The sequence below is a fragment of the Lethenteron reissneri genome, chromosome 23 (assembly GCF_015708825.2).
Source record: "Lethenteron reissneri isolate LAM-NWPU_2019-01 chromosome 23, ASM1570882v1, whole genome shotgun sequence".
Taxonomy (NCBI): domain Eukaryota; kingdom Metazoa; phylum Chordata; class Hyperoartia; order Petromyzontiformes; family Petromyzontidae; genus Lethenteron; species Lethenteron reissneri.
This window is the reverse complement of record NC_083801.1, coordinates 17,579,931-17,606,919: the sequence shown is the minus strand read 5'-3', so window position 1 is coordinate 17,606,919 and position 26,989 is coordinate 17,579,931. Positions and strand designations below refer to the sequence as shown.

Sequence of the window (26,989 nt, the reverse complement as noted above, 5' to 3'; positions counted from 1 at the left end):
CGCGACACAAAGCGCTTTATGATCGCTTCCCCTAAAGCCGGCGAGCTGGCGATCCGAGTTTTATTACGCAATCGGAAATCGGGCCCTTTTGATATGCGCGGCCTCCGACAGAGCCCCTTTCATGGCCCACCATCAAAGAGCGGGGAGGGGGGTAAGTTATTTTCCCAAAGTCCCGAAAACACGACGCTTCTCCTGCTGCTGCTGCCGCTGAACAGTGTCAAATATAAACTTCTAACCTATTCGCACCCCCCCCCCTCCACCATCACCACCATCATCACCACCATCACCACCACCATCACTACCACCATCACCACCACCATCACCACCATCGCCGACTCTTCGACCACCAGGCGCGCGGCTTTATCGGTGATGGCAACCGTTTGCTGTAATAACGACGGGACGCCTTGTAACAACGATTTTCGATAGTTCGGGAAAGTTAACGGAGCAGCGTTCACGCGAGCAGCCTCGTCATCGCAACGACGAGCATCGGATGTGCCGGTGCGCGCGGGCACGAGTGACGGACAACCCTAAACGCAGCGACCGCGATGGAAACGTAGGACAGGGCGAGCGGTTTGATGACTCAAGATCTGACTTTTATTTTTTTTCCTCTTTGTTCTGATATACAGATAAATTGGCAAAATGACAGCACACCTTTGACACGAATTATTTTTTTTTAGCCCGACGGCCAAAAAAAAGTGAGCAGATCGATTGCGAGTTCATGCGCGTTAAACAATACGATATACATCATCAGACAGCACGAGTAAGTGAGTGGGCAGGGTGCCCAGGCAGATCCTCACGGAATGTCCTAATATCTCTCTCTTCTCTTTTCAAGATAAGTCTTACAAAAATCAACCTCACAAACTACAATTGTACCGACGTAAAAGCGCGCGTGCGTGCGTGCGAGCGTGTGTGAGTGGTTCCTTGCGTTTTGTTTGCTAAGCAAAGCAACTAAGTCTAATTTAGGAACAGACAAAAACGTATTGCTCTTAATAAAATTACTTTACACTATACAAAGCGGTTGCGGGACTTCCAATGGGCTCTCGAGCAAAAGCCACAGTATAGACACAGAGAAGACGACGAAACCGCGCGGCTCACAGCTACCAAGCCTGAACATGCCCCCCGGACACATTATTTAAAAGTACGCGAAGCGAGATCATGGACACGAGTCCCCGCAACAACAAAAAAAACTACGGTTCACAATTGCACCATAATACAGCACAACACCTACACGTCACATTATTTATACAAATGTCAATGCACAGGTATCGTTAATACTGCCCGCTATTACAAAAAATCATAAAAAAACGAAAGATAATGTAAATGACACGAGACTGGATTACGTTTGTTTTGTTTGTTTACCCTCATATTAATAATTATCAGCAATTTTTTTTTTGCTGAGGCTGTCGCTCGGCACACACACAAACAAACACACACGGGGTGGGGGGGTGAGGGGGGGCAGAGATGTGACTTTAGCCGTGGTAGGCGCCGGCTTGGTTAGCCATGCTCAGGCTCTTGAGTTTGTTGTCCTTCTTCCACTTCATGCGCCGGTTCTGGAACCAGATCTTGATCTGGCGCTCGGTGAGGCAGAGCGCGTGCGCGATCTCTATACGGCGCCGGCGGGTGAGGTAGCGGTTGAAGTGGAACTCCTTCTCCAACTCGAGCGTCTGGTAGCGCGTGTAGGCGGTGCGCGAACGCTTGCCCTCCGGTCCGCTCATGCCGTCTACGAGAAGAGGGGGGGGGGGGGTGGGAAGCGCGCATCACGGCAAACGCACGCGCAATCCGTGAGATTTATTTCGACGTGAGAACGGGGACGTTTACGGCGCGTTGTTGTACAATAAGGGAAAAAAAAATCGGCGGCCGGACGAGCGTGAAACATGCCCGTCAACTGTCCCTAACGCAAACAACAAATCTACAAACCTATCGATCCGTGGCTATTTTCCGAAAGCCGTCTATGTCGCTTTCATTCGCCTTGCGCGTTTCAAATTGGCGTGTCACCCCCCCGCGCGCGACGCGGTGTTTTTGCTCGTCAGTGTCCCGCGGACGTCGCGCGGCCGTTCCCCCCTCGGCTCGCGATTTGAGCGCTCCCCGAGCCCTCGGAGTCGCGCGTGGTGCCGTGCGTGCGCGCGTGCGCGTGCGAGCGAGCGAGCGCCGTTACCGTGGTTGAGGTGGAGTTTCCTCATCCACGGGTAGATCTGCGGCTGCTGCTGCTGCGCCTGCGAGTTCTGAGACTGCGCCGCTTGAGACTGCTTCCCGCTTGCTTGCGACGACGGCGGCGGCGGAGGCTGCTGCTGCTGCTGCGGCTGCTGCTGCTGCTGTTGCTGCTGCTGCTGACCGGCCTGAGCGCCGGCCGTTCCGCCCGCCTGGCCCTCTTCCTCGGCATGCATTGCCGGCGAAGAGCCCTCCTGCTCGGCGCCTTGGCTCGTCGCGTACTGCGGGCTGGCCAACCCCGCCTCCGCCTTGGCCCCGTCGCTGCTGCTGATAGCGCCGTTGCGCTTAGTGGCGTTGGTGCCGGGCGCGCTGGGAGACGGGCAAAGAGCGGAGCAGGCGGGCGGCTCGGCAGCGTGCGGCACGCCCAAGGAATGCTCCAGGCGCGAGCTGTTGGCTTGCGGGAAGCTGCGAGAGGTCTCCGGGCCGCCGCCGCCGCCGCAGTGCTCGACGGAGGAGCGTCTCAAGCTGAGATCGACCCCACTGTAACCGTACGCGTACCTGGGCGAATGCATCGCGGCCGACTCCCTGTACGAGTCGCTCACTGCGCCCGCATTCCCGTAGCCGGGCACCTGGTAGTCGGGGCCATTCTGATAGCGCGCCGCGAAAGAGTTCACAAAGTACGAGCTCATTTGTTTTGTTTGTTGTTTTTTTTTTTGCGTTCGGGCTTGATTTGTGGCTATCGGTGCCTCCTGAAGCCCGTTTCGCACTGCACCCCGAACGGTGTATGAATTATGGGAATATCGAGGACCATGCTGGTTGCTAGTTTGGACGGGCTCTGCCAAATATGGGTGCCGCGTCGAGTCACGTGTTCTTTGTTGCCCAGTCGTAAATCTCGCAGCGGTGACCTCTGGGGGTGAATCCACGGCGTGGCGCTACGAACCACGCGGCACAGAGGGCCCCGCGCTCGGCGCTCGTTGCGCGGGGGGGGGGGGGGTTGGGGAGGGGCCCGGCCACGGTTCCAGCGCCGATCTGTGGCGGCATCTACTGGCGGAGCTCGGGCACGCACGCCGGTGTCAAAGCATAGGCAGGTTGCCCCCCCATCCCACCCCCATCCACCGCCACCATCACCACTCCTGCCCGCCCCGTCCGCCCGCCCTCCCTCGCCGTAGAGGGAAGGGACAATAACATTAAAATTATTGCGCGAGATGATAACGCGGCGGTATTGAACATTTTATGGTGGACATTAAAGTGCCGGATGCGGACAATAGATCACCCGAGCGCACAATGGCAGCGAGTGTTTATTTTTTGCCTTCCGACAAAAAATAGAAAACCCCCCTCTTGATAAAGGCGCCTCGGCGTTTGCGGCGGCGCTAAACGCGCGTAATCGCCGGGCCAAACGTTACAGATGCTCGTTCGAATTTATGATGCGGCCTCAGATAAAAATAGATAAAATGCCCGCGCGTGAAGTTGTCATATTCGTTGCGTGCGCGTGCGCTCGCGCGGGCGGGCGAGCTCAAAGAGAAAGAGAGAGGGAGAGAGAAAAGGTGGGGGGGGGGCATAAATCTGAATGGTTCCCAAGCGTGCATTTGAGCCACTTGGAGCGGCCCATAAAGGAGCGTAGATTGAAACAAAGTGTTGTTCCAAACAAGGCGTCGGCAAGCCGTGTAATATTTTAATTGTGTCTGACGCGCGGCGAGAGGAAGAAGGCGACCGACGAGGATGAGAATCATCCCGATAAATTTTTTTCCCGCACTCGCGGAAACAATCGGTGGAAGGTGGGCGGCGGGCGGGGGGGGGGGTGAGACGCGGAAGGGGAGCACGGGGTGCGAGATGTCAGCCAAACGCAGGCGGCTGGCGCCTGGCGGTGGTGATGGTGTGATGGTGGTGGTGGTGATGGTGGTGATGGTGATGGTGGTCGTGTTGATGGTGGTCGTAGTGGTCGTGGTGGTGGCGTTAGCCCCGCGCGGACAGACAGAGAACGAGCGAGCAAGAGAGACAGCGGACAGGGCTATCACACCACGAGCATCTCCCCAAAACACGCTCCGTGTTGTGTTGCCGCACTCGGCGTGAGACGGTGGCTGTTGATTTACACGATGAATATATATTCACCGCCCCGCGCGCGCCGGGACGCCGCATATACGAGTCCCCTTAGTTGCGTTTAAATGCGCGCTCCGTACAATAAATGTAACCGCGGTATTATTATTATTACTAATATTTATGTGAGAGCGCCTCTCTTTATTGTGACAAGCTCACACACGCACGCACAAACACGTGTGTGTGTGTGTGAGCGTGTGTGTGTGTGTGTCTATAGGTGCGTCGCACACGTTTATGGACGCGCGCACACTCACTCGTATGTACACACGCACGTATACATACACACACACACGTGGCGCGCGCGTGTATATATATTATAAGAGAAAATGTCTTGAGATACATTTTGCCGGCATCTCGCCCATCCTTGTGTGCAAGAAAATAGCAGGCGACTCAGTCGAGTACCCAGGGACCTAGCAATGACTCACACCGCCCAGAGCTCAACCCGTGGTTGTTGTTGTTGTTGTAGTAGTAATGCCGATGTGGATACACGTGTAAACAACAACGGCAAAGACAAGAGATCTTTCCTAGAGCCATTTTCACAGAATGTTGGGGCAAGTGCTGTTAGCGAGCACCTAACAACAACAACACACGCGTTTAAACACGCGGGGCTATATTCACACGATACTCTAACAATTAACACGTTACCACCGATGGTTATTATTATTGTTGTTGTAGTGATGATGATGATGATTATCATTATTATTGCGATCACAACTCGCTGAGTAAAAAGTTTAAATAATTAAAAATCATAAATTACATTCACCATCTCCAAGAACTCGCTCGTGCATTGTCTGATTCCTATTCGAGGTGCGGTGATTAAAAATTAATCCAGAGCGGAGCCGTTGAGGCAGCGGTCGACGCTCATCGGATAAATTTGACGTCGATAAAAAAAATAGATTTTATATTTTACTCCGCGATAGCTCGGTATCCAATACGAGGGTATTTACCAGACAGGTCTTTATCTGACACTTTTGAATGTTTTTTTTTCTAACCCAGCAATAATACGACAAGATCTTAAATTTTTTGTTTGAGGGGGACAACAACAATAAAAAACACCCTCCCCAGAAGATATTCCAGGAATTAACAAAAATATATTCCACCATACAATGGCAAAAAAAACAAGCCATCTTTGACGTACACACATACACACATATATGTACACATATATACACATATATATGTACATGCGTGTATTCCGCATATGTTTTCAGAACGATGAAATTAATAGTTTGAAGATAAACATTTTAAAAGTAAGCAACTTTGCCGTCAGTTCACATGTTTATTTTTGATCATCTGTCGGTTCGGAGATTCTGATTTAATGAGTTGCCTTAGGGGTTTTTTTTTCGTGAAAACACTCGGGGAGATGGTGACAGACTTGTTCTTGTTGCTGCTGCTGCACCCTTCTCTCCGTCGTCCCGGCAAACTTTCTGGACTTCCCCAGGTTATGTGCGTACGTCGCAATATGCCCAGCAGGTATAAAGACAAAGATCCTACCACCCCCCTCCGTATAGCCCTCACAGAGATACACAATGGCCAAGATCCCCCGTATAGCCTTAACAGACTGTAGGTGCAAGTGCTGTTAGCGAGCACCTATAATCGCCGGCACGGCAAACGAGGGGGTGGGTGGCCAACACCACGCACGGCCGCCTTTGTCTCCCTAGTCGCGATGTTTACACATCGCATCAGGTACTCATTTGAGGCTGAGTCGACCTAGGGAAGGCCCAGGACCGGTTCAGATAATCGCCACCGGTGTTGGCCGTGAGCGGGAATCGAACCCGGGTCGACGGGTTCGTAGCGCAGCGTAGCGCTAACCGCTACACCACCGCTCCCCACAACAGAGAGATACACACGCACACGCGCGCCCGTGCCACCTATCCAGGGCTGCCGTCGAATAGACAGACAGACGTCAAGGTAGATACGCGTGCATGGGGTCACGCTTTTTTTCAGTAGTGCCAACGTCTCAATGATGCCAGCCAGAGTGCGCGTGCGACTCCCGGAGTACAGGAGAGGAAAGGGAAGAGCGGGCGGGGGGGGGGATGGAGTTGATCAACGCGAACTTAGTTCCACGCGACCTTAGTTCCACGCGACGTGAGTTCCACGCGATTTGGCGACGTAAAATCGTCATTGGGTGGCGCGGAGAGGCTCGTGTTGCTCCTGTTGTTTTTGATCGCGGATCGGTTGTGATAACGTTTGGTGTTTGAAGCGAGCCGCGACGAGATTTAATCCGTTCTCAAATATTGAGCGACGTCGCCTTTGAACGCGCGGATAGGTCAGAGTCGTTTCTGCGGTTCACATGGAATAATTTTATTTCAGATACATTAATACCACTAAGTGATAGCATTGTAACACTAAAGATACGTAAATCACACGACGATTTTACAATACATTTACAAATGCTCTCTTTTTTTTACAGACATTGATTTCAAGAATATGTGAACACGTTCCATTTAACTACTTCCAATTATACATAGGCGATCGTGTATATGGACATACGGCCACTATTTCAAACAAAATATGCGACATCTTTTGTACACATTCATATAAGGACAGCAGAGTGGACACAATTGTAAAAAAACAATATTTACGTGTACAATAATTATAATAATAATAATATCAAACAAGAAAATATTTTACCATGGTTGTAATTATAGTGCACAACATAGTTTACGTTTTTTTTTTCAAATGACACACTTAACTGCGCGGAAGATGTGTTGTTTTGTGCGCGTGTGCGTGCGTGTGCGAGTCGTGTGTGTTTTTTTTCCTTTCATATATTTTTTGTTTGTATCGTTGTAAAAATGCAAAGTCCTAAAGTCCCAGCCCGGTGCACGTCACGCACTCGGCGTTCCCTCCGATGCGGCCGCCGCCACCGCCGCAGCCGCCTCGCACTCCTCCTTCGAGAGGCTCGGGATATTGTGCTCCTTCTTCCACTTCATGCGCCGGTTCTGGAACCAGATCTTGATCTGGCGCTCGGTGAGGCAGAGCGCGTGCGCGATCTCGATGCGGCGCCGGCGGGTGAGGTAGCGGTTGAAGTGGAACTCCTTCTCCAGCTCCAGCGTCTGGTAGCGCGAGTACGTCTGACGGCCGCGCCGCCGGTCTGTGCCAAGCCCCAGACCTTCACGGCCCAACAGCCACCAGCACAGACAAGCGCGTTACAAACATACAGGCCAGATCGACACCGAACGCTGGCATCGTCAGATACACACTGTAGATAATCGGCAACCACCACCACGACCACCACCACCCCGTACCGCCTCAGTCAACACCCACCGACACATCAAGAATGGCACTTAAAAGCGCACACATACAGCGAACGTTTAATTTACAAGATAGGATTGTCAGATAGGGGATCACGCGGCCGCGTTTTGGGCGAGGCTGCCGCTACTGTGCTGCTATTTTTAAACCGAACGGCAGCAAGCACCGGCCTCCCGTATCTGCTGTTGTTATTATGCAACGGAGCGTTGATTTGCGAGACATCGAGCGAGCAAACTGTAGCGTAGCTCGCGGCACAAGCCGCTCGTCTGGGTCGGTCACCGCTACGCGCTTTGCACAAAAAACTCAGTCGCTGTACCTGCGAGTTAGCCCCCCCCCCCCCCCCATAACATTCTGCCCCCACACCTCCACCGCCGCCAATTCAGCGTATCTATCGCCGCTTAAATCCGCCCGCGAGAAACGCGACTCTCAACGAGCAACCCATTGTTTACATTCGCGATCTGCGGCTTTTAAAGCGACGGCGCCGCAAAGCGCGCACCGGCTACCGGAGCGGTGGGGTGGGTGGGTGGTGGTGAACTCTGCGCAGGCAAGAACACAAAAAGGTGGCTACGCTACAGCCGTGCACTCCAGTGCGTGCAAAGGGCGCAAGCAAGCGAGCGAGCGAGAGAGCAAGCGAGAGAGCGAGCGAGATCATCGCCACGTACCATTGTGCGAGTTCATGCGCTGCATCCATGGGTAGATGGGCACCGTCTGCTTGTGCTCGTAGGGCGACGGCGACGAGAGCGACTGCGCACCGACGCGGGCCTGCGAGGAGGCCCCCTCCTCTTTGCCTTCGTGGCCGGGCAGCGCGAGTGGCAGCGAGGGCTCTCCGGCGAGCGCCGCAAGCCCCCCCACGGCCTCCTTGTCGCGGTAGTAGCCCGCGTAGCTGTAGTCGTAGGCTGCCCGGCTCGCGCCGAACGAGCAGTTGGCTTGGGACGGGTAGTAGGCGTGATGGGACGCGGGGTAGGTCCTGTTGGGAAGCGTCGCCGGGCCGTACGGGGCTGGGAAGTGCCGCAGATGCTCGTATCCGAGCGGGTAGAGGGCGGGCGCTTGTTCGGGGTAGAGCTCTTGCGAGGCGGACCCCGCTAAACTTTCGGAAAAGGCCGAGTTCACGAAATAGGAGCTCATGTCGCTCGGCTCCCGCGGGCTGGCGGGCGGGTGCTTAAATATTTGCAAGCTTTCCCCACAAGTCTGGGGTTTAAGTTATAGTTTTTTTTCCACTTCTTCGCAAAATGAAGTGTCTCGGCATGGCCCTGCGCCAGAAAATCGAGAGCGGGGAGCGGTCAGCTGACCGGCGGCGAGCCAATGAGAGGGGAGGTGAAGAGGGTGGGAGAGGAATTTTTTTTTTACATGCCACGAACAGACAGCTCAGAGCGCGGCAGCGACGGCTCAGTGCGGATGGCAGCAAACCCGCCTCTTCTGCTGCTGATGATGATGATGATGCTACTGCTGCTGCTGATGCAACTGCTGCTCGTGATGCAGCCGATTCCCTCTTTTCAAGCCCTGCGCGCTTCTCTCTCTCTCATCCGTTTTTTTTTAATCGTTTGATTTATTTTTCTTCTTATTCTTCTGCCCCTTCTTCTGTTTCGTGGTGGTGGTGGTGAGGTTGATTTTTTTTTTGCCGGGGGAATTTTTTTTGTTTGTTTGATTGTTACCGCCGCTGCTGCTGCTGCCACTGAACGCAGAAAAAAAAATAACCGAAAACAATCGACTGAAATCCGAAAGCGCGAATTCGGTATTTCTCCTCGACACCTCTCCACCCCCACCGCTCCCCCCCCCCCAACACGCCGCACGCTTTGCCCGGCGACACGAACGCGCAGCAAATTGTATATGGCAAGGATGGTGACGAAGGCGCTCCAGCGAGAGGGGTGGGTATCAGCTGGCTGCCTGGGCCGAGTCAAGGTGCGCGCGGCCACTTAACGGCGCTTTAATTACAGCGCGCGCGCACGCGAGCGCTCGATACGCAGCGCGAACGAGCACGCGGTGCGCGCCGTTTCTCACTCGGAGAGTTGTTTCGGTCCCGAGATTTCTAACCTCGCCCCCCCCCCCCCGTCCGACCCTCCCGTCGGCTTTGTTTCTTCTTGTTGCACACAATTGGCGAGATGTACACAAAGTCAGGCGACAACAACCAACAGCGACCGTGCGCGACAAAGCATTCGCGCCGATCTCGCTCGCTCGGTGAGGAAGTGGGTGGGGGTGGAAGCAGTGGTGGGGGGCGGGGGGGGGGGTAGCAGCGATATCCGCGGTTGCGAGGGATATCCCGATCCCCTCCCTCCCACCGTGCGGGCCACGCTCGCCCTGGTCCCCGGTCAAGCAGAGGGGGGGCTCACGAGGGGGTGGGGGCGGGAGGGGGGCGGGTGGGTAAGTTTCATCCACCGCGGGAACGCGAGGACGCACGGCCACCCCGTGGCAATCCCTCTCTCGTCTCACCCGACTCCGTGCGGTGCGCGCGCGTGTCTGTGTGTCTCTCTATATATCGCACGCAGTGGTGAGGTGACCTGCGTAGCGGTGACTCACGCACGACTCGTAATTATCAGCGTTTGCTGCGCCTTCCGTATGCGTCTATGCACGTGTGTGTGTGTCTGTATCTGTATGTGTGCGCAAACACGAAGACAAAACCCGCGTGTACAAAATAAACCAAAGACTACATGCACACACACACACACACATATCCATCGACACGTCGAGAATATAGATCGGGCGTGTGATGCCCCGTGTGTGTGTCGCGATGCACGGGCGTACGCTCCGTGCGCCACGCGGAGTGTCTCGCGTGTCACCGCGCCTCACTCAAGGAGGGACAGAGAGGCGAGGTCGCCCAGGGCAGTGGGCATCGATTTGCGAGCGAGTTTCGTCGGGGTACGAGGAAGAGAGAGAGAGAGGAGGGGGTGGGGGTCGCCTTTGACGAGGCGCGAACCGGGCTCGCTCGGCTGCCCACGTCGAGGGGACACCGCCGTGGGGGGCTCGTGGGGGGCTTAGGGGGTTCCGCGAGACACGGACGGACGACACCTTGGGGGGGTGGTGGTGGTGGCAATCGACGGTCTCGCGGCTACGTGAAGTCGCCAGAACGCGGCGCGTACTCAGCCGGTCGGAGCCGAACGTCACGACAACGTTACCAACTCTCGCATCAACGTACACATATATACACAATCACACACACACACACGTTATAGTAGCTCACGCACGCGCGCGTGGACATGTTCATTTAGATATTATAATTTCAGTTGACAAAAAAAAAAATCTCTAAACTATTAAAACGAATGAAAAGTCCACGATAAATATACTATCGGGAAATGTTTCCCTATTTTAAAAGTTTGCGGCTGTCGCCTGCAACCGACGCACGCGCGAGTTCTTTACGCGGCGATAGCTAATAATGAATTCGCGTCGTTATTCGGCGCTTAAATAATTCGTGTTAATTGGTTCGCGGTGTCCACACAGCGTCCTCTCCACCCCCCTCCCCCCCCGTGACCCCCCCCCCCCACACCTCTCTTCTGCTGCAATCCGCAAGGCGCATTGTGCGGGCGGTACACGTGGATCAATAGCTATTTCGGTTTGTATGTGAACCGATTTATGGTAAATGCGCTCACATTTTGATGGTATTAGTATTGGATTTGTATGGGGAGGCGCGCATTGGGTTTTTTTTTTATCTCGCAAACAACTGCCCATAAGTCTGCCGCCTAAGACGGACCCCCCCCCCTCCCACCAACAGCCATCGAGCCCTCCGGCGGAATAATTTACCCCCCCACATTTGCGGCGCCCAAACAGCGACCCCGCGACACCCGCCGCACGGAGGAGCGAGATGCGGCGAGAGCTTTTTTGTGTCTCTGTGTGTGTCTGTGTTTAATCTCAGACTTTCACTATCAGCAGCAGCAGCATCATCAACAACGACAACAGCAGCAGCATCATCAGCAGTATCACAGAATGAGACCGACAGACTCTCTCTCTCTCTCTGCACGGACACATGTTCGTTGAAACAAACGAGAGGTTGAATTAGGGGGTGGCTTGGGGCCGCGGCGACGGCGGCGGGCGGGAGGGGGGGGGGGTTATAACGACCCCGGCAACCTCGTTCGTGAGTTGAACCGCGCGTAATTCCACGCGCACGCAAAGCCTCGCCGAAGACGGTCGCAATTCCAACGCATTCGGTGTGAACATTTCCTCGAGTGAGTCTCTCGACTTCCCGGGCAGGGGTGGTGTTTTTTTTTATTGCCGCAGTAAACAGGCGTTGTAAAATTAAAGGCTTCGGCAATAAATAGCGCGAATTCCGCTGTCAGCACCCGACGGAGCCGGCCCGCAAGCCCCGCGACCCCCTCGCGTGTCCCGCGGCTCCGAGCCGCCAGCCGGAGCCCCCCCCCCCTCTCCTCCTCCTCCTTGTCCTGCCCTGCGCTGTGTCCACCCTCTCGGTGCTGGACGTGGTGAAGACGCCACCGGTTCTTTCTTTCTTTTCTTGTTTTCTTTTGGCGAAGACAGATTCCGCGGTGCAACGCTCGCTCGCGCGCGCGCCTGTTCGCGTCCGTGTGTTTACGTGTAAAAACATCGCCACGAGGGAGACAAAGGCGGTCGCGCGTGGTGCTGGCCACCCACCGCCACCCTTCCCCCAAAACCCGTGCGTCGTGCCTGCCTTCATAACGTGCTCGCTAACAAAGGCACTTGTCAAGGCGATACGGGATGAATTTATTTTTTATATGTATGCATTTGTGCGTGTGTGTTCATGCGTTTGTGTGTGTGTGTGTGGTGTGTGTGCGCGCGCGCCCGTACGCGTGCGTTTTGTGTGTCTGCGTAGACGCGCGCGTTAACGACCGCCCCCGAACTCCGGCGTGCGCGATCGGCGGTGGGAAAAGTTTCGAGAAGGGGAACAGAAATTACGAGCAGGTAAAACGGCGCTGACGTCGTTGACCCGCGTCGCGGTGCGAGGCGCCATCTCCTGCAGCGCTGCCTCCTCCTCCTCCGCCGCACCGAGGAGGTTTTGCCGGCCTCGACTCTCGCGACTCGCCGCGTTGTCGCGAACCTCTGCCACCGCGCCTCCTCGGAAGATACCCGGGGCGAGCGCGTTCCGTTTTCTCTCTCTCTTTTTTTTGACTTACTTAGTTTCGCCGAGGGGTTACTGCGATTGCGTTCGTTGGCGATTATCTGTTCCTCGTTTCGTTTCGTCTCAGCGAACGCGTTTGCTAAGCGAGAGCGGTGCGAATAACGCACGGATTCGCTTTCATTTTCGTCGTAGTGGTGGTGGTGGTGGTGGGGTGGGTTTACATTTACTTTAAAGTGCGTACGTTACGTAATTTTGCGGTGAAATGCACACCCCCCCCCCTCTTGTTCGACTCGCTGCAAGCGCTCTGACGTTCGCGCGAGCAAGGCGAGAGACAGCGAATCTCTCTCCAAGCAACGCGACGTCTCTCTCGCGGTGGCTGAGTTGACTGGGGACTCGTGGCTCGGTTCAACGAGTCGATATGAAACGACTCGGCTCACGTAAAGGGAACTCGATACTAGAAAGTCACACTCCCCCCCCCACCTTCCACGCTGTTACTCCCAAATACTCAATTGCAGCCATTGTATTTATCACCAGAAAGGTAACTCACAACAACAGCGACTTGTCCGCGTTCGAGTCAACGGAGCTGGCGCGGTTGGCTCACAAAGTGTGGGAGAATTTGGAGATGTGCGACACAATCCGTGCGCTGCCATTTGATATGTGAGTGCGTTGTATTGGAGAAGCCGCAATGTGCATAATTAAAATACGCGTGTGTGTGTGTATGCGTGTGCGTGTGTGTGTGGTGTTGGCAGCAATGTACCGCAACGTAACGGTTACTCCTGCAGCCGTTTCGTTGACACGAAGATAAAGGCGAAAATAAGCCGCCGCCGAAAAATTTTTCACGACAGTAGGTACAGATATTAGCAACAATTGTTATTTAAATAACACGGTTTTTTTTATGTATACCAGAAATATACTGGACGTGCAACTATCGTATCATATTTAATAATCACCGTATAATTATTTAACCCCCCTCCCACATCGCAACTCGCGACGAAATGTGAGTAAACATTCAGGCCACAAACAATGCGGCGTCCGTGATGTCGCTGAGTTCATAATAACAGTTAATAATAATAATGGTTAATTATATGTTTATAATAATAATAATTTACATGTGTGCGTCCGCTTTACAAAAAATGCAAGGTCCTCCCTTCAGACTTTACTTACTCGAAAGACAACAACAACAACAATAATCCACGCACGAACCTCCGCGTTCTCAATGCATGCAGATGATTATTATTATTTAAAATTATTGCGCACCAAAACATGTACAATTCGTAAATGTAAACAATGTATTTAACAACAAGAAACAATGTGTGCACGTAATTAATAGCCCCCGAGTCGAGCACTGAACGTTTCAACAACAACAAACAACAACAACAACTACAATGCCAAGTCGTATAATTGACACGCACGCGTACAATTCAGATGTTTTACTTCGCACTTATATCGACTAGAACTTTACAAAGTGCCGCTTGTTGCTGGCCGTCGCGTCGGCGTGCTTTGGGGGGGGGTAGGAGTCTTCTCGGCAAATCTTTATTTGTCAATTTTTTTTTTAATAATCGACATCAATGTTATAGATCGTTGTTGTTTGTGTATCCCCCGTATTTTGACACGGCAGTTGCTTAGCGGCGAGGGTGCATCTCAAACACGGTCAGGCGTCTAGGCCTCGGTACTACAGCACCGCATATGCAACGTGTATGCGGATACACATATACGTACACGTTGAAAGGTGTACCGTGTATACATTCACGAGGGGGGTGCGGGAAATATCTGCCGTATACCCCCCCGACCCCCCAATTAATAATTTCACTTTAATTCCACAAATCGCCTCCTGAGTCCTGGTATCCGTGGCCGCGTATTAGTGGAAGTCCCTCCCCCCCACCAATCCCCCCAATCTCACCCCAACAATAGCAACAGCTTTAGTATCGTCGCTGATTGAACGCGGAATTGTCCCGCGCCAATTAACACTATCGCACTATATTTATGTCAATATTTTAGAAAATAATTGCGAATTTTTTTTTGTTTAGTAGGCGAATTTTGAACACCGATAGATATAAAATCCCGCGCTCAGTGGGAACAGCGGCGACTCGCTGGTGGCGGCGTTCAGACGGTGCCGAGGCCGTCCGCGCTTTGAACACCTCCACGCGGCCCGAGAATTGCGATGGGCTGGCGGGGGAGGTGGGGGGTAGCGTCCCTTAAAATAATATAAGGGGGTTAAGGACGCTGTTCCTCCACGTATAAAAAAAAATCAATAAAAAAAAATTCTATAACAAAGAAGTGTACACATCCCATCAGCCGTCAATGCCTTTTTTGGGAGTGAGGATTTTCAGCAAAAATTGGTTCGATACAAGCAAGACTCTAGATCGGTTTTTGACATTAAGTGCATGCTTATATATGTGTGTATATATATATAACGAGATACCTCCTTAAACAGGTATGTACGCTACGACTGACGCCAGGTGGAAGAAACTCTTACTTTGGAAAAATTCTCTCTCGCAACGCTATATCGCGATTACACAGCACAGGTGTGTGCAAACGCGTATCAAAACACGCGAACGCGTTTCATTTTTAAATGAGCCGTGACAGATCCCCATGTGCAGTTGATGCCAGTGTAATCTTAAATCCTCCCGAGCAGGTGAAACATAACTAAAATAAGATAAGCATGAACAGTAATGCTAATTTGGATGTATAAAGTGTCCATAAACATACTCTTAGGTTTTTTCGGTAAAGTCAATGGATCTCAGAGCGCCAATATATACGATTTCAGAAGAACAATAATAATACGACGATGTAATATTTAAGAGAGAGGAAAACAACGTGCAAGATGGAGACAAAACTCCGAAACAAAAGTGGCACTTCCTAAACCCTTTAAGAGGGCCGAAGTCTGAAACGTCGACGCTGTGTGTGATGATTTACGGCACACAACGAGAGGATCCCACGTGGCGGGAATTAAATAAATTATAATATTTGTCATCGTTCCCGAAATTGATTAAACGTACAATTTTGCAACCTACAATATTTCTGCTTTCATATTTGACGACGATTATATTATCATTGTTGCTTGTGCGCAGACTGAATAAGCACAAACGAGCTTGCAATAATTCGCCATTTAGTGAATATCAAACGTACAAACGGTAGAATATTGCCGTGTATTAACAATGTAAACAAAGGTGTGTACACACGTGACGCATGTACGCGTGTCGTAACGTGCGCAGTGTCACGAGTCTCCGTGTCTCTCCTTTCGTGTTGTCCCCCTCGGACCTGTGGGCTTTCTCCCGATACGCTTCGACTCCCTTTCGTTTGCCCCAAACCACTTCTTTCGCACCGTACCTAGCCAACCGTGCTCATCGAAGGTGCGGGTAAGGACAACAAAACTAAACGCACTTCCGCGTGTAGCAAGCAGCAGCAAGCAGCAGCAGCAGCTGCAGCCACCCCTGCCTACTTGATAACAAAGAGTCTTGAGACGCGCGCATGTGTTTCACCGGGGCATGAGTACAGGGTTAGTCGTCGTATAACAGTCGTGGTCCACGCTCCAAGCTGCGTGTTTGTGTGTGCGGGCGCTCTTTTTGTGCCGTGCCGGGTGTGGCCAATGTCGCGTGATGGGCAGCCACCGACTTGCAGCCGGAACAGTCCGGAACGCCTCGCCGGGAAATGTTTTGGCCAACGCCACAAATCGCATGAACGCGCGCGCGCGCATGAAGCAGGTAACAACACTTTCCTGATTATTATTATTATAATCACTATTATAATCGATAGTTGAACCATATATATAGAGACTCTTGTGGCAGTGCATTTTCCACCGATAATTCCCTACTCTGGGCCGAGCCGGGCGAGCATCTTGCCGGAACGGACAATAACATCGCGTGAGAAGTCAAGCACCGATGTTGGGCGATGCGATGGGGAGGCTGGCTGCCTGCACACCCCGCCACAACCACCACCACCACCACCGCCTCTCCCCCTTTAGGCCTAGCCATCATCACGCGCGGTAAAGGGGCGCTGCTTTGCCGCAGGCCTGAACCCCCCCGGCGGCCTCGGGTCTCCAGGAGGCGCGCGGCTCTCCGCTGCTGAGACGAGAGCGGCTCGCGCTGCAAGTGGCGGCTCCGCGCCGCAAGGGGGCGCACGGAAGAAGGGGGCGCGGCGCAGCGCGCGCGCGCGCACCGCGACGCCGCTGCCACGGCTCTTTGCCGCAAAGTTGTAAATTACGGGACCGCTGGTGCATAAGCCGAGGCACCATTTTTTTGTGAATAAAAAAAAATACCCCCAAAAAAACAGCAGCCGCAGCAGCCGCCGCCACATCCGTAGCCAGCCGACACAACAACAACAACAACCACAGCAGGCATTGCACATAACGCGACCCAGCCGCGCGCGGAGCGGCGTCGAGAATGAATGAAAAAAGGGACACAGGAGGGAGCGAGGTGTAGCGAGCGAGCGAGCGCACGGGGAGCGCGAGGGGTGTCGCGGAGGCGCTCGAGGACAGAGGCTGCGCGCTCGCCGATTAACGCGGAGAGCGCCCGGCTAGGACGGGAGAGCGCCCGTGTCGCAACGAGCCACGCACCCGCTTGTGTCACGCGCGCACACACACACACAACACCCCCACCACAACCAGAGCCAGAGCCCACCCCCCGCGCACGAGATGCACCCCAGCGGAAGCATTGGTTTTTTTCAAAAATCAAAACACGTAAACAAACGCCGTTGCTCTTGTAACTAATTAAAAACAACAACAACAACATTGGCGTGCGCGAGGATGTGCGCTGAGCAAGCGGCCGCGGTCGGTCGGCTCGCGGCCGCGCCGCAGCCCCGAGCGAGCGGGGTGATTATTCCGGTCACAGCCGCTAACCACACCCACACAATTACCCACGACGGACGGAGTAATTAATAATCCTCAATCCAACCAAGCAAACGGTGGTTTTATTTGTTCTACATTTGAACGAACACACAGGGGGGAAAAAAAAGAAAAAAAATATTGCAAGCGCAAACAATGCGACGAATTGCCAGCGAAGCTTGATCAAACACAGAGTCTCGGTAGCTGTGGCAGTGACAGAAACCTCAATAAGCGGGGGGGGGGGGTAGACGCGAGCCGCTCAATCCGGACCCTACCCGGGGCCCCTCCGCGTGCGGGTGGCCGCACACGGGGCCGGGCAGAGAGCGCGCGCGCGCTCGGGGGGCCCGGGGCAAGGCCACAACAAAAATTCACACTTTGGCTCGAGTCGCTCCAGCGGGAGCGCGCATTTGTCACATGAGCAGCCCACGGACACATGAACACCGTCGCGTACATTTGCCCAAGGCGTAAGCTCAACCGCTGACAGTGCCCGCCGGGACCGCGTGCGCGCGCGCGCTCGCGCCTGCGCCACGGAGCCTCCCAGAGCGCCCGAGGTGGCGGCCGCCTTTCCCGGTGCCGCCGCAGCGTCCGGGGGGCACCGCCGCCTTAGGGTGGGGGGGGGGAGGGAGTCGAGCGAGACCGAGAGGCAGGCAGAGCCCGCCGCTTACCAACAGGTTCCGTGAGGAGGTGGTCGAGACGCAGGTCGTGCTCCCGCCTCCTCTTCCTCCTCATCCTGGTGGTGTCGCGTAACGCGCACTCGTTCCGTGTCCGGGGCATTATATCCAGGGCGTCTGGCGGCGGCAGGAGAAGCGGCGAGCTGGGGGGGGGGGGTGGCGGCGCAGGGAGTAGCGGTGCTCGCGACACCTTCACGATGCGACCGGGCAAGGCGGTTGCTGGGGGTAGGTAGGCAGGCAGACGGACGGGCGGGCGGGCGGGCGGGCGGTCGAGAGAGCGAGCGGGCGGGCGGGCGGACAGGCCGCCTCCCAGCCCTGCCCTTCGCCCGGCCCGCGGCCGCGCCTCCTCGCGCCGAGCCGCGCCGACTGCGCGAGCCGACGGCGCGAGGGGCAATGACAAAATGCCCGGGGTTTTTTTTTTGGGGGGAGCGTAATTTGGGCGACGTAAGAGCCACAGCTGCGACACAAGAGCCGGGTAGAGAAGACTGCACGGGGGGACACTCACTAGGGAAATCATAAAAAGTTCATGTTCATGGTTACTGGCCACATGACCGCCGCCAGCCAATGACGAGGCGGAACGACTCGTAAAGTTTTATCACAAAGTTGTAAATTTTAATAAAACAACAAGGAATGTATTGTGTCTCCCCCCCCGCAGTAGGTATCCTCGCCTCCAGTCCGCCATGTTCTTTTAGGAAGGCGCTTTTGTCTTTTGTTATTTTTGGGGGGTCTGTTGCTTGCTTGCTTGCTGCTGCTGCTGTTGTTGTTGAGCAGCGCGTTTGTGCTGCCCGGGGTGTAATCCGAGATGCTCATCACCTGGCGGTGCGCACCGCGAGAGAGAGGAACTACTTTTACTGTGCTGGGATTCTGAGCGCGGGCTCACACGATGGGTAGGCAGAAGCAGCGGCAGCAGCGGGCGGGGGGGGGAGCGCGAAATCGCTCTCGTGCGCGTTTGCATTGTCGCCCCTCGTGCACCGTGAGTACGAACAACAAGAAATATTAAAAAATATATATTTGCGACACGAGGTATTATCGCTGCTCCTAGCGCTGCTCGGAACAATATTGGCCCCATGGTTTTTACGGTAGAGGCGGTGAAGGTGGGTGGTTGTGGTGGCGGCGGGGGGGGGGGGGGTAATCTTCCACCGGAAAAGAGTGCGGGGGGGCTACCACGCACGGATTTTAACTCGAAATGGAGGTGGGGGCCGCGGGTTTTGGGGGCACTTACCGTGTATTTTATTTCCATGCAGTCAGAGATGTTACGTGAGATGTGACGCATTTATATACAGATCTGACACATTTAATACGCGGTCTCCGCACGCGACGGTTACGAGTCTTGTTACATATTTTTCTTTAAAAAATATAGATTTCGCGCCCACGGTGGTACGCGCGGTGTGCGAGCGAATATTTGGGACTCAGACGATGACGCAGATCGCCGTGAATGCTGCCCGTTGTGCGTCACGAGCCCCTGCTGCGACTGGACACCCGTGAAGGGAAAAAGAGCTCCACTGCTCATCGGATTCCTCCGGTATAAAATTCAATATTCTGATTCTCACTTTAAGCAAAATTTGGGGGGAGGGGGGGTGGAGGGCACGTCCAGGTGGATGCCCGAGTCTCGTGTACACGAGGAACTGCTCACGGACGAGGAGGACTGCTCACCCAGGCAGACGTAACCCCTATAGGACTCGGAACCGAATGCGACATCCGCACGGCGACCTGGCCTAGAGAAGGCCGCGGAACGACGCCCGTGGCCACTCGTCGGCGATTTCGCGCACAGAATTAACCCGGCAAACAGCTACTACAGTCGGTGGGGTTGTTGTTGTTTTTGTTGTTGTTGTTGTTCAGTATTTCGGGTTCTGCTGCGAGTCGCCGTAATTATTCGTTGGGAATTTTTCCATCGGCAGCTTTGGAAACCCGACGCGGTTACGCGCTTTGGCGGTGCGTTTTATTTGTTACGGAACGCGCGATCTGTATGGAGTGCAAGACATTTATTCGCATTTGTTTTGGAAAATACGTTAAGCGATCGCGCGCGCGTGTGTATATATGTGCCCAGGTGCATACCCCCGTGTATGTATACATGTTTGTATATGTATACATGTTTGTATATGTATACTACATTTATTCCACACGTTTTTACGGGAGGGGGGGATGGATAATAACCGTTGATATTTTGCATCGTTTATTGAATAACAAAGTCGAACGAATGCGCAACAGTTTATTGAGAAAGATGATCGACTTTCACGAACTTTCACAAACAAAGAAATGAAAATGACGACAAATATGTAAAAGAAAAACATTTTCAGTGTACGGTTTTATTTGAGTGTCACGTTAAATCACACACCATCACTACCACCACTAACCGACACGAAATGCTCCACGGTAATGATACATTCAAGTGACACAGGATGGACGTGGGGATTTCTTGTAAAATATCCCGGCCTTAAGAGACGACGATTTATTTACCTATCAGACACACACGGCTAAACGGCGACCACACACACACACACAGAACGATCACGTATGTTTAGTGTTACATTTACTTTGTTATTGAAAATATAAAAAAGAAAATGAAGGCAAAAGTTATGTACATGAAAAGAGACGCTTTAGTGTTTTTTTTTTACGACACGTGTGTGCGTGTAACGAGACGTGGTTTCTTGTGAGTGGGGGAGCGGCGGTGCAGCGGTTAGCGCTACGCTGCGCTACGAACCTGGCCACCCGAGTTCGATTCCCGCTCACGGCCAACACCAATGACGAGTATCTGAACAGGTCCTGGGCCTCCCCTTAGGTCGACTCGGCCTCAAATGAGTAGTACACGGCGCGGTGCGTAAAATCATCGCCACTCGGGAGACAAAGGCGGCCGGGCGTGGTGCTGTTGGCCACCCAAGCCCGCTCGTGCGCCGTGCCGGCCTTCATAGGTGCTCGCTAACAAACACTTTCCCCAACAGTCTGTTCAGGGCTATACGGGGGGGGGGATCTTTGTCTCTTTATGTATCGTGAGGTCAGCCGATAGGAAGCGGCACGTATTTTCGACTCTCCCCACGCACCGGGCGCCCCCCCCCTGCCCGCCCGCCCCCCCTCTCTCTTACTTTCTAGGTTCACAACAGCCAAAAAAACAATAATACTAATGACAACAGCAGCAACACACACACGCACACACGCGCACACACACCCACATCGAGGTAAAAATGCGTGTAAATGTTTCATTACGGCCACCGCTAACACCTCGCTCGTTCGCTCGGACGTACGCGCACACGCACGCGCAAGCACGCACGCGCACGCACGCGCGCGCGGCTCCACAGCTGTGACACACCTGGTGACGAGAGGAGAACACGAAGGACGCGCGGTCCGCCCCGGCTATACTCGTCGTGAGCTACTCAATGTGACGGAGCAAATAACTTACACGACACACTCATGCGCACTTTTTACGCACACACACACACGAAACAACCGAAGGCTGATTTCTACTTGAACCAATTTTTTCGCAGCCCCCCCCCCCACCCCAATACTCTCCCCCCCCCCCCCACTAACTACTTCGTCCCCGTTTGTCTCGCTGGTTCGCGCTCGGCGTCTGTCTTCGCTGCCCCCCCCCCCCTGCCTCCCAAACTAAGAACCCCAATTGCCCCCCCCCCCCCCACTTCCTCCCCCCCTCAAAAAAAAATCTCCTTTTTCTAATCTTTCTTTTCCTCCGAAGCGGACGCTTCCGCGGCCGGATTCTGGTGCTCCTTCTTCCACTTCATGCGCCGGTTCTGGAACCAGATCTTGATCTGGCGCTCGGTGAGGCAGAGCGCGTGCGCGATCTCGATGCGGCGCCGGCGGGTGAGGTAGCGGTTGAAGTGGAACTCCTTCTCCAGCTCCAGCGTCTGGTAGCGCGAGTACGTCTGACGGCCGCGCCGCCGGTCCGGACCTTGGCACGGGTACAAGAGCAGCAGCAGCAGCAGCGGTCACCCCCAGAGAACAGCAACGACACCCCACACAGTGCCCACCACCACAACGAAGACAAATAATTATTCCCCCCCCCGCTTTCAACTTCTTCCACCGTGTAGTCTGGATAGACTGTTGGGGCAAGTGTTGTTAGCGAGCACCTATGAAGGCCGATATGGCAAGCGAGAGGGTTGGGTTGAGGGTAGCCTTCATCTCGCAGGTGCTGATGATCACACACACACACACAGAGCGCAGCAGGTACTAAGCTAAGGTTGGGTCGAACTTGGGGAGGCTCCGGACCGGTTAAGATAATCGTCAGTGATGTTGGCTGTGAGCGGGAATCGAACTCTGGACATTGTGGGTTTGTGGCGCAGTGCGCGAACCACTGTACCTGCGTTTGTCCAACGGGACACGGATTCACAGACACACAAGATACGGACACACAGACACACGCACATGACACGGACACACAGACACACACGCTGACGGACTCACGCAGCACTCGTGTGCTTTCTGTGTGCGCATTATGTTATACTCACTAGTCATGTACAAACAATATTCGTGTACACGTGCGTATGCACACACACACACATAGTAGGCAAATGGATGTCTAAATTGTGTTTTTTGTATAAAGACGTGCACGCGTCCACTGTATACAAACGCATATCCACACATTATGTACTCACAAAAAAGTTTCCGCACACACTCGTTCGTCCCTTTGCTGTACGTGCATCGTGCATATACCTACTGCTCGTGTAGTAGTAGGTCACGTGCACGTGCAGTGCCCGCATAGCAGGCCCATGCACGTCTAAAATATAACATTACAACAACAAAACATACAGTCGTGCATTAGGCCGACGAAAAAACCTAAGAATAGGCCGACTATGATCCGCAAAATGCCCAGACGACGTGGACAGTCGTGTACATGCACGTGCGGGTCTTCCGTGTGCACGCGTCTGCGTGCGTGCACTATACGTATGCGTCGTGTTCATGCGGGAGGTGGTGGAACGGTGGCGCGGTGGTTAGCGCGCCGAGTTAAATGAACCCCGGTCACCTGAGCCCCATTGCCGGCCGCGCGTGACTTCGGCGGCTGGCGAGTGATACCTGGGGCCCATTTCCTCCTTCAACAGCCCGCACTTGACCAGCGCGGTGAAGTATGGCCAAAACAACGCACGAAGGCGTTCATCCATCCACCAGTGGAATTGACGAAAGGCGCCGTAAATATTTTGTGCACGCACACGCGCCTCCTGCGTGTACGCAATCTCGCACGATGCTTTGTACTGAAAGGTTTATTTTGTTCGGACGCAACTGGGCCTATTGCACGCGTGCCATGTGTATACACACATATATATGTGTGCAGTCTGTGTACACATGCATCGGTTCTGCAATACAAATACGGCACACACACACACGCGTGCGCTGTTTAAATGTACACGTGGTACACGCACGTACAAAGATCCCCGTATAGCCTTAACAGACTGTTGGGGCAAGTGCTGTTGGCGAGCACCTATGAAGGCCGGAACGGTACACGAGGGGGTGGGTGGCCAGCACCACGCCCGACCGCCTTTGTCTCCCCTAGTGGCGATGTTTACACACCGCACCAGGTACTCGTTTGAGGCTGAGTGGACACGCACGCACGCACACGCACGCATACGGGCCTACACTGTGGATACATGCACAGATTACACACACAAAAATACCATGCGTGTATACAAACCTTACATGCGCCGTGTGTTTTATATACAGAGTGGCGTGCATGTACAACTCCATGTAAGTCGTCAACACGCACCTGTATATGCAAACTGGTAGTATGTTATTTATTAATATGTGTTACAACTGTTAACACCGTGTCAATATTTATATTCCAGGATCGTGAGACGAAAGCGGCGGCTTGGGGTGGCATCCATCCATCCAGCAGCGGACTGACCACGGCTGATCACGCACGTGTGTGATGATGTCACGTGTACATATTGGCCTGCTAGATTTACATGTACTGTATTATGCAAGCGCAATAATGCGCGCAGGTAAATGTCTAATTAGAATTAAAATAATATATATGTAGTCATTGACGCGCATATAACATATCGATGGACCTGTGTGCGTGTACACATATTTACACGGACGCTGGACTTATTTACCATACGTATCCTGTACAAGCACAAAGTATATCTGAACACTTGGTACGCGTAAAAGCGTGCAGGTGTGCTCAATTTATGTATAAATATTCCGTCTATATTTGTGTTCACGTACATTAATATCTGCTGCATGTATCGCTCTACGCAATTGCACGATATATTCTTTTATACACTTTTTTCACATATATATGCAGTGTTCACGCGCGCAGTAACACCTGCACGTATCCACACAGATCGTTTGTACAAACACGCGCGGTCGCCCACTGACAACCGCGATGTATAAATAACGCGATGTACAATTAACGTCATAATGGAATAAAAAAAAAACATTACAATGTCTGGTATTGCAAATTGTTTTTTTTATCTTCATGCAAAAAAGAAATAAAACGAGCCGCTCCTCGTTATAGTGCGCACGTTTCTGTGAAAACAAAGAATAATATAAATGTTTTGTAATGCATCGTTGGAAAATAAAAGCTGCGAGAAAGAAAACAAAAACCCTCAAACAGAACATTTTTGGTCGCTCGTTCTCAAGAAACTTTTTTTGTCGACGTCCCCGTCTCGCGCGCGTCGTCACCGCGGGGTCCCGAGCCGGTGGCCGTCTCCTGTCGACCCCGTCGAGTCTCCGTTGTCCACCACGGAGGCCGCTCGCCGAGACAAGAAGAGCCAGGGGGACACGCTCGCTCGCTCGCTCGCCGCGTGCGCGATACAACAAACAAACCACAGACAAACACGCATCAAACCCGCTGGCACGCAGACCACGCAGGCCACGCGTTTACACGTGACCGCGGCGAGTAACCCTGCACGGTCACCTGTGCGGTCCAGGCGCGCCTCCTCCCTCGTCTCCTCCTCCTCTTCACGGCGGCGAACTCTCCCCGACCCCACAGCGCCCACAGCGCCGCCGCCGCCGTCTTTTGTTGTCGCCGCAAAACGCTCGAAATTCGTCCCGTCCCCCCCCCCCCCGTGAGCAGCGATGTTGCACAATATGAACGTACAACATGTATCATTATGTAACACCACCACCACATTTCACCATCATCATCATTACCACCATCATCATCATCATTGGCGGCAACGTTGTGTAACATCACGCGGGGTTTGCATTCTTTTGTTCGAGGCAAGCGGCCACTGTGAACGCGTCGCGGGACATTTCACCGTGGAGTCATCTCGGCGCCGATGTTGATCGCCCCCCTTAATGAGATGCGCGTCGTCCGCGCGCGCCCGCCAGCGCGGACACGAAGCGTGCGAGTCGCGAGGAGCCGCCGCCGCCGCCGCCGCTCGAGTCGCGCTTCGTCTCCGCGACTTCCCTCCGCTCCGCGAAGCGCGCGCGGACCACCACCACCAACACCACCAACCCACCCACCCACCCACCCCGGCCTCGCTCCACGCAGCTCGCGACGCGCCCAGCGCGAACCTAAACCCCGCGCGCGTCCTGTACGCGCACCGCCGTGCACACGACCGCGGTGCCCGGCGCGAGCGCGTCGCGAGTTTGCGGCTGGGTGGTGGTGGGTGGAGCGGGAGGGCTGGCGAAGAAGAAGAACAAGGGGGAGGGAGGGAGGGGGGTGAGGTGATGGCGGTGTGGGGAGACTACCTGCCGTGGAGCGCATCCACGGGTAAATGCGCAGCCCAGCGTCGCTCCTGGCCGCCAGCGCCCTCTCCCCGTCCGCCTCCGCCGCCGCCGCAGCCGCGGCCGCCGCCTCCTTCCCGTAGGGGCTGTGCCCGAACGGCTGCTCGTAGGCGGTGCACGCGAGCCCGAGCGGCGCAGAGCCGCCGAGCGCGTATCCCGCGCCGTAGACGGAGCCCGGCGGGCCGCCACCGCCGCCCTGCTGGTAGAGTCCGTAGAGCCCCGACACGGAGCCCGGGAACGCGGCCGCTGCCGCTGCTGCGGCAGCGGCGGCGGCAGCGCCCGAGCTGAACGAGTCGGTGGAGAATTCGCACGCGGGCCGAGGCTCCACCAGCCCCGCGCCGGGCTGGAAGACCGAAGCTCCCGCGGTATATTTGGGGAAAAGAGAGTTCACATAATACGACGAACTCATAATGCGGCCTGATGATTTGTCGACGGAGACTCTTCCGTGTCGGTTTTACGAGGACCCTTTGATATATGGTTAAAGCAGAGGCCAGATTTACAATGAACGCCCATCCTCCTCCCAGCTAAACTCTTGGGCCGCATGTTTGCGCATGTGACGTTTCATAGCCAATGGGAGATGAGAGGGCCCTATGATGCATTCGTTTAATCTGAATGCCCTGGTCAGAGACGGCTGCCGTTGCCGCCGCCGCTGCTGCTGCGTTGCAAAAAAGAAAAAAACACTCACGCGACGTTGAGAAAATGACCGCTCATTAATTGGCTCGTGACGAGAATGTGTATTTATTGGCGTCGTAATTATCCGTCGTCATCGTCGCGATCATCATCACAAACCGCGTGCGTATTTTGTCAACGATTTCGAAATAAAAGCGTCGCCTTCCGAAATGTTTCCAACTGCCCTTCTCCCCCCCCCCCTTGTGCGTGCCCCTAGACAGGGGTTTAACACGGCCCCTGGAAGCCCCCCCCCCCTCCGTGTCCAGCGGGGGGCGAGGGGTTTAGAAACTTGGCCGCGGGAGAGGTCGCCACTTGTCTCGGCGTTTTGACCGGTGACGGCCGCTGTGACGTCACCGCCGTGAGCCCATCTCTCACCTCTCTCTCTCTCTCTCTGCTTCACTCTCTCGCCTCTCTCTCTTATCTCTCTCTTCTCTCTCTCGCTTCTCTCTCTATCCGTGGCTCGCGCCGCCGTGACGCGCTCCGTGATTTGTGCTCTTCCGTGAAACGCGCCGCAAGCCGCGACCGCTGAGATTGTTGCTGTATAGAGACCGGATGCACTATTTAATAATTCATTTTTTTTTAAAAGATACAGCTACATAATGTTATCTTTCGCGAAACATTGGCATCTTGGGCACTCGA

The 26,989-nt window shown here is 54.1% G+C and overlaps 3 protein-coding genes across 3 annotated transcripts; all 3 read right to left on the bottom strand.

Annotated features, from left to right (window-relative positions):
- Positions 1–556: 556 nt before the first annotated feature.
- HOXA5 (homeobox A5) lies at positions 557–3,103 on the bottom strand. Its single transcript, XM_061557569.1, has 2 exons — positions 2,156–3,103; positions 557–1,720 (listed from the first exon to the last, which is right to left on the bottom strand). The coding sequence occupies exons 1-2, from the start codon at positions 2,835–2,837 to the stop codon at positions 1,470–1,472; spliced, it is 933 nt and encodes a 310-aa protein (XP_061413553.1). The 5' UTR covers positions 2,838–3,103; the 3' UTR covers positions 557–1,469.
- Positions 3,104–6,228: 3,125 nt separating this feature from the next.
- LOC133346135 (homeobox protein Hox-C6-like) lies at positions 6,229–9,676 on the bottom strand. Its single transcript, XM_061557572.1, has 2 exons — positions 8,157–9,676; positions 6,229–7,354 (listed from the first exon to the last, which is right to left on the bottom strand). Exons 1-2 carry the CDS (start codon positions 8,617–8,619, stop codon positions 7,071–7,073), a joined length of 747 nt encoding a protein of 248 aa, XP_061413556.1. The 5' UTR covers positions 8,620–9,676; the 3' UTR covers positions 6,229–7,070.
- Positions 9,677–21,650: 11,974 nt separating this feature from the next.
- Positions 21,651–26,986, bottom strand: LOC133346136 (homeobox protein Hox-A7-like). Its single transcript, XM_061557573.1, has 2 exons — positions 25,646–26,986; positions 21,651–21,905 (listed from the first exon to the last, which is right to left on the bottom strand). The coding sequence occupies exons 1-2, from the start codon at positions 26,088–26,090 to the stop codon at positions 21,670–21,672; spliced, it is 681 nt and encodes a 226-aa protein (XP_061413557.1). The 5' UTR covers positions 26,091–26,986; the 3' UTR covers positions 21,651–21,669.
- Positions 26,987–26,989: the final 3 nt, after the last annotated feature.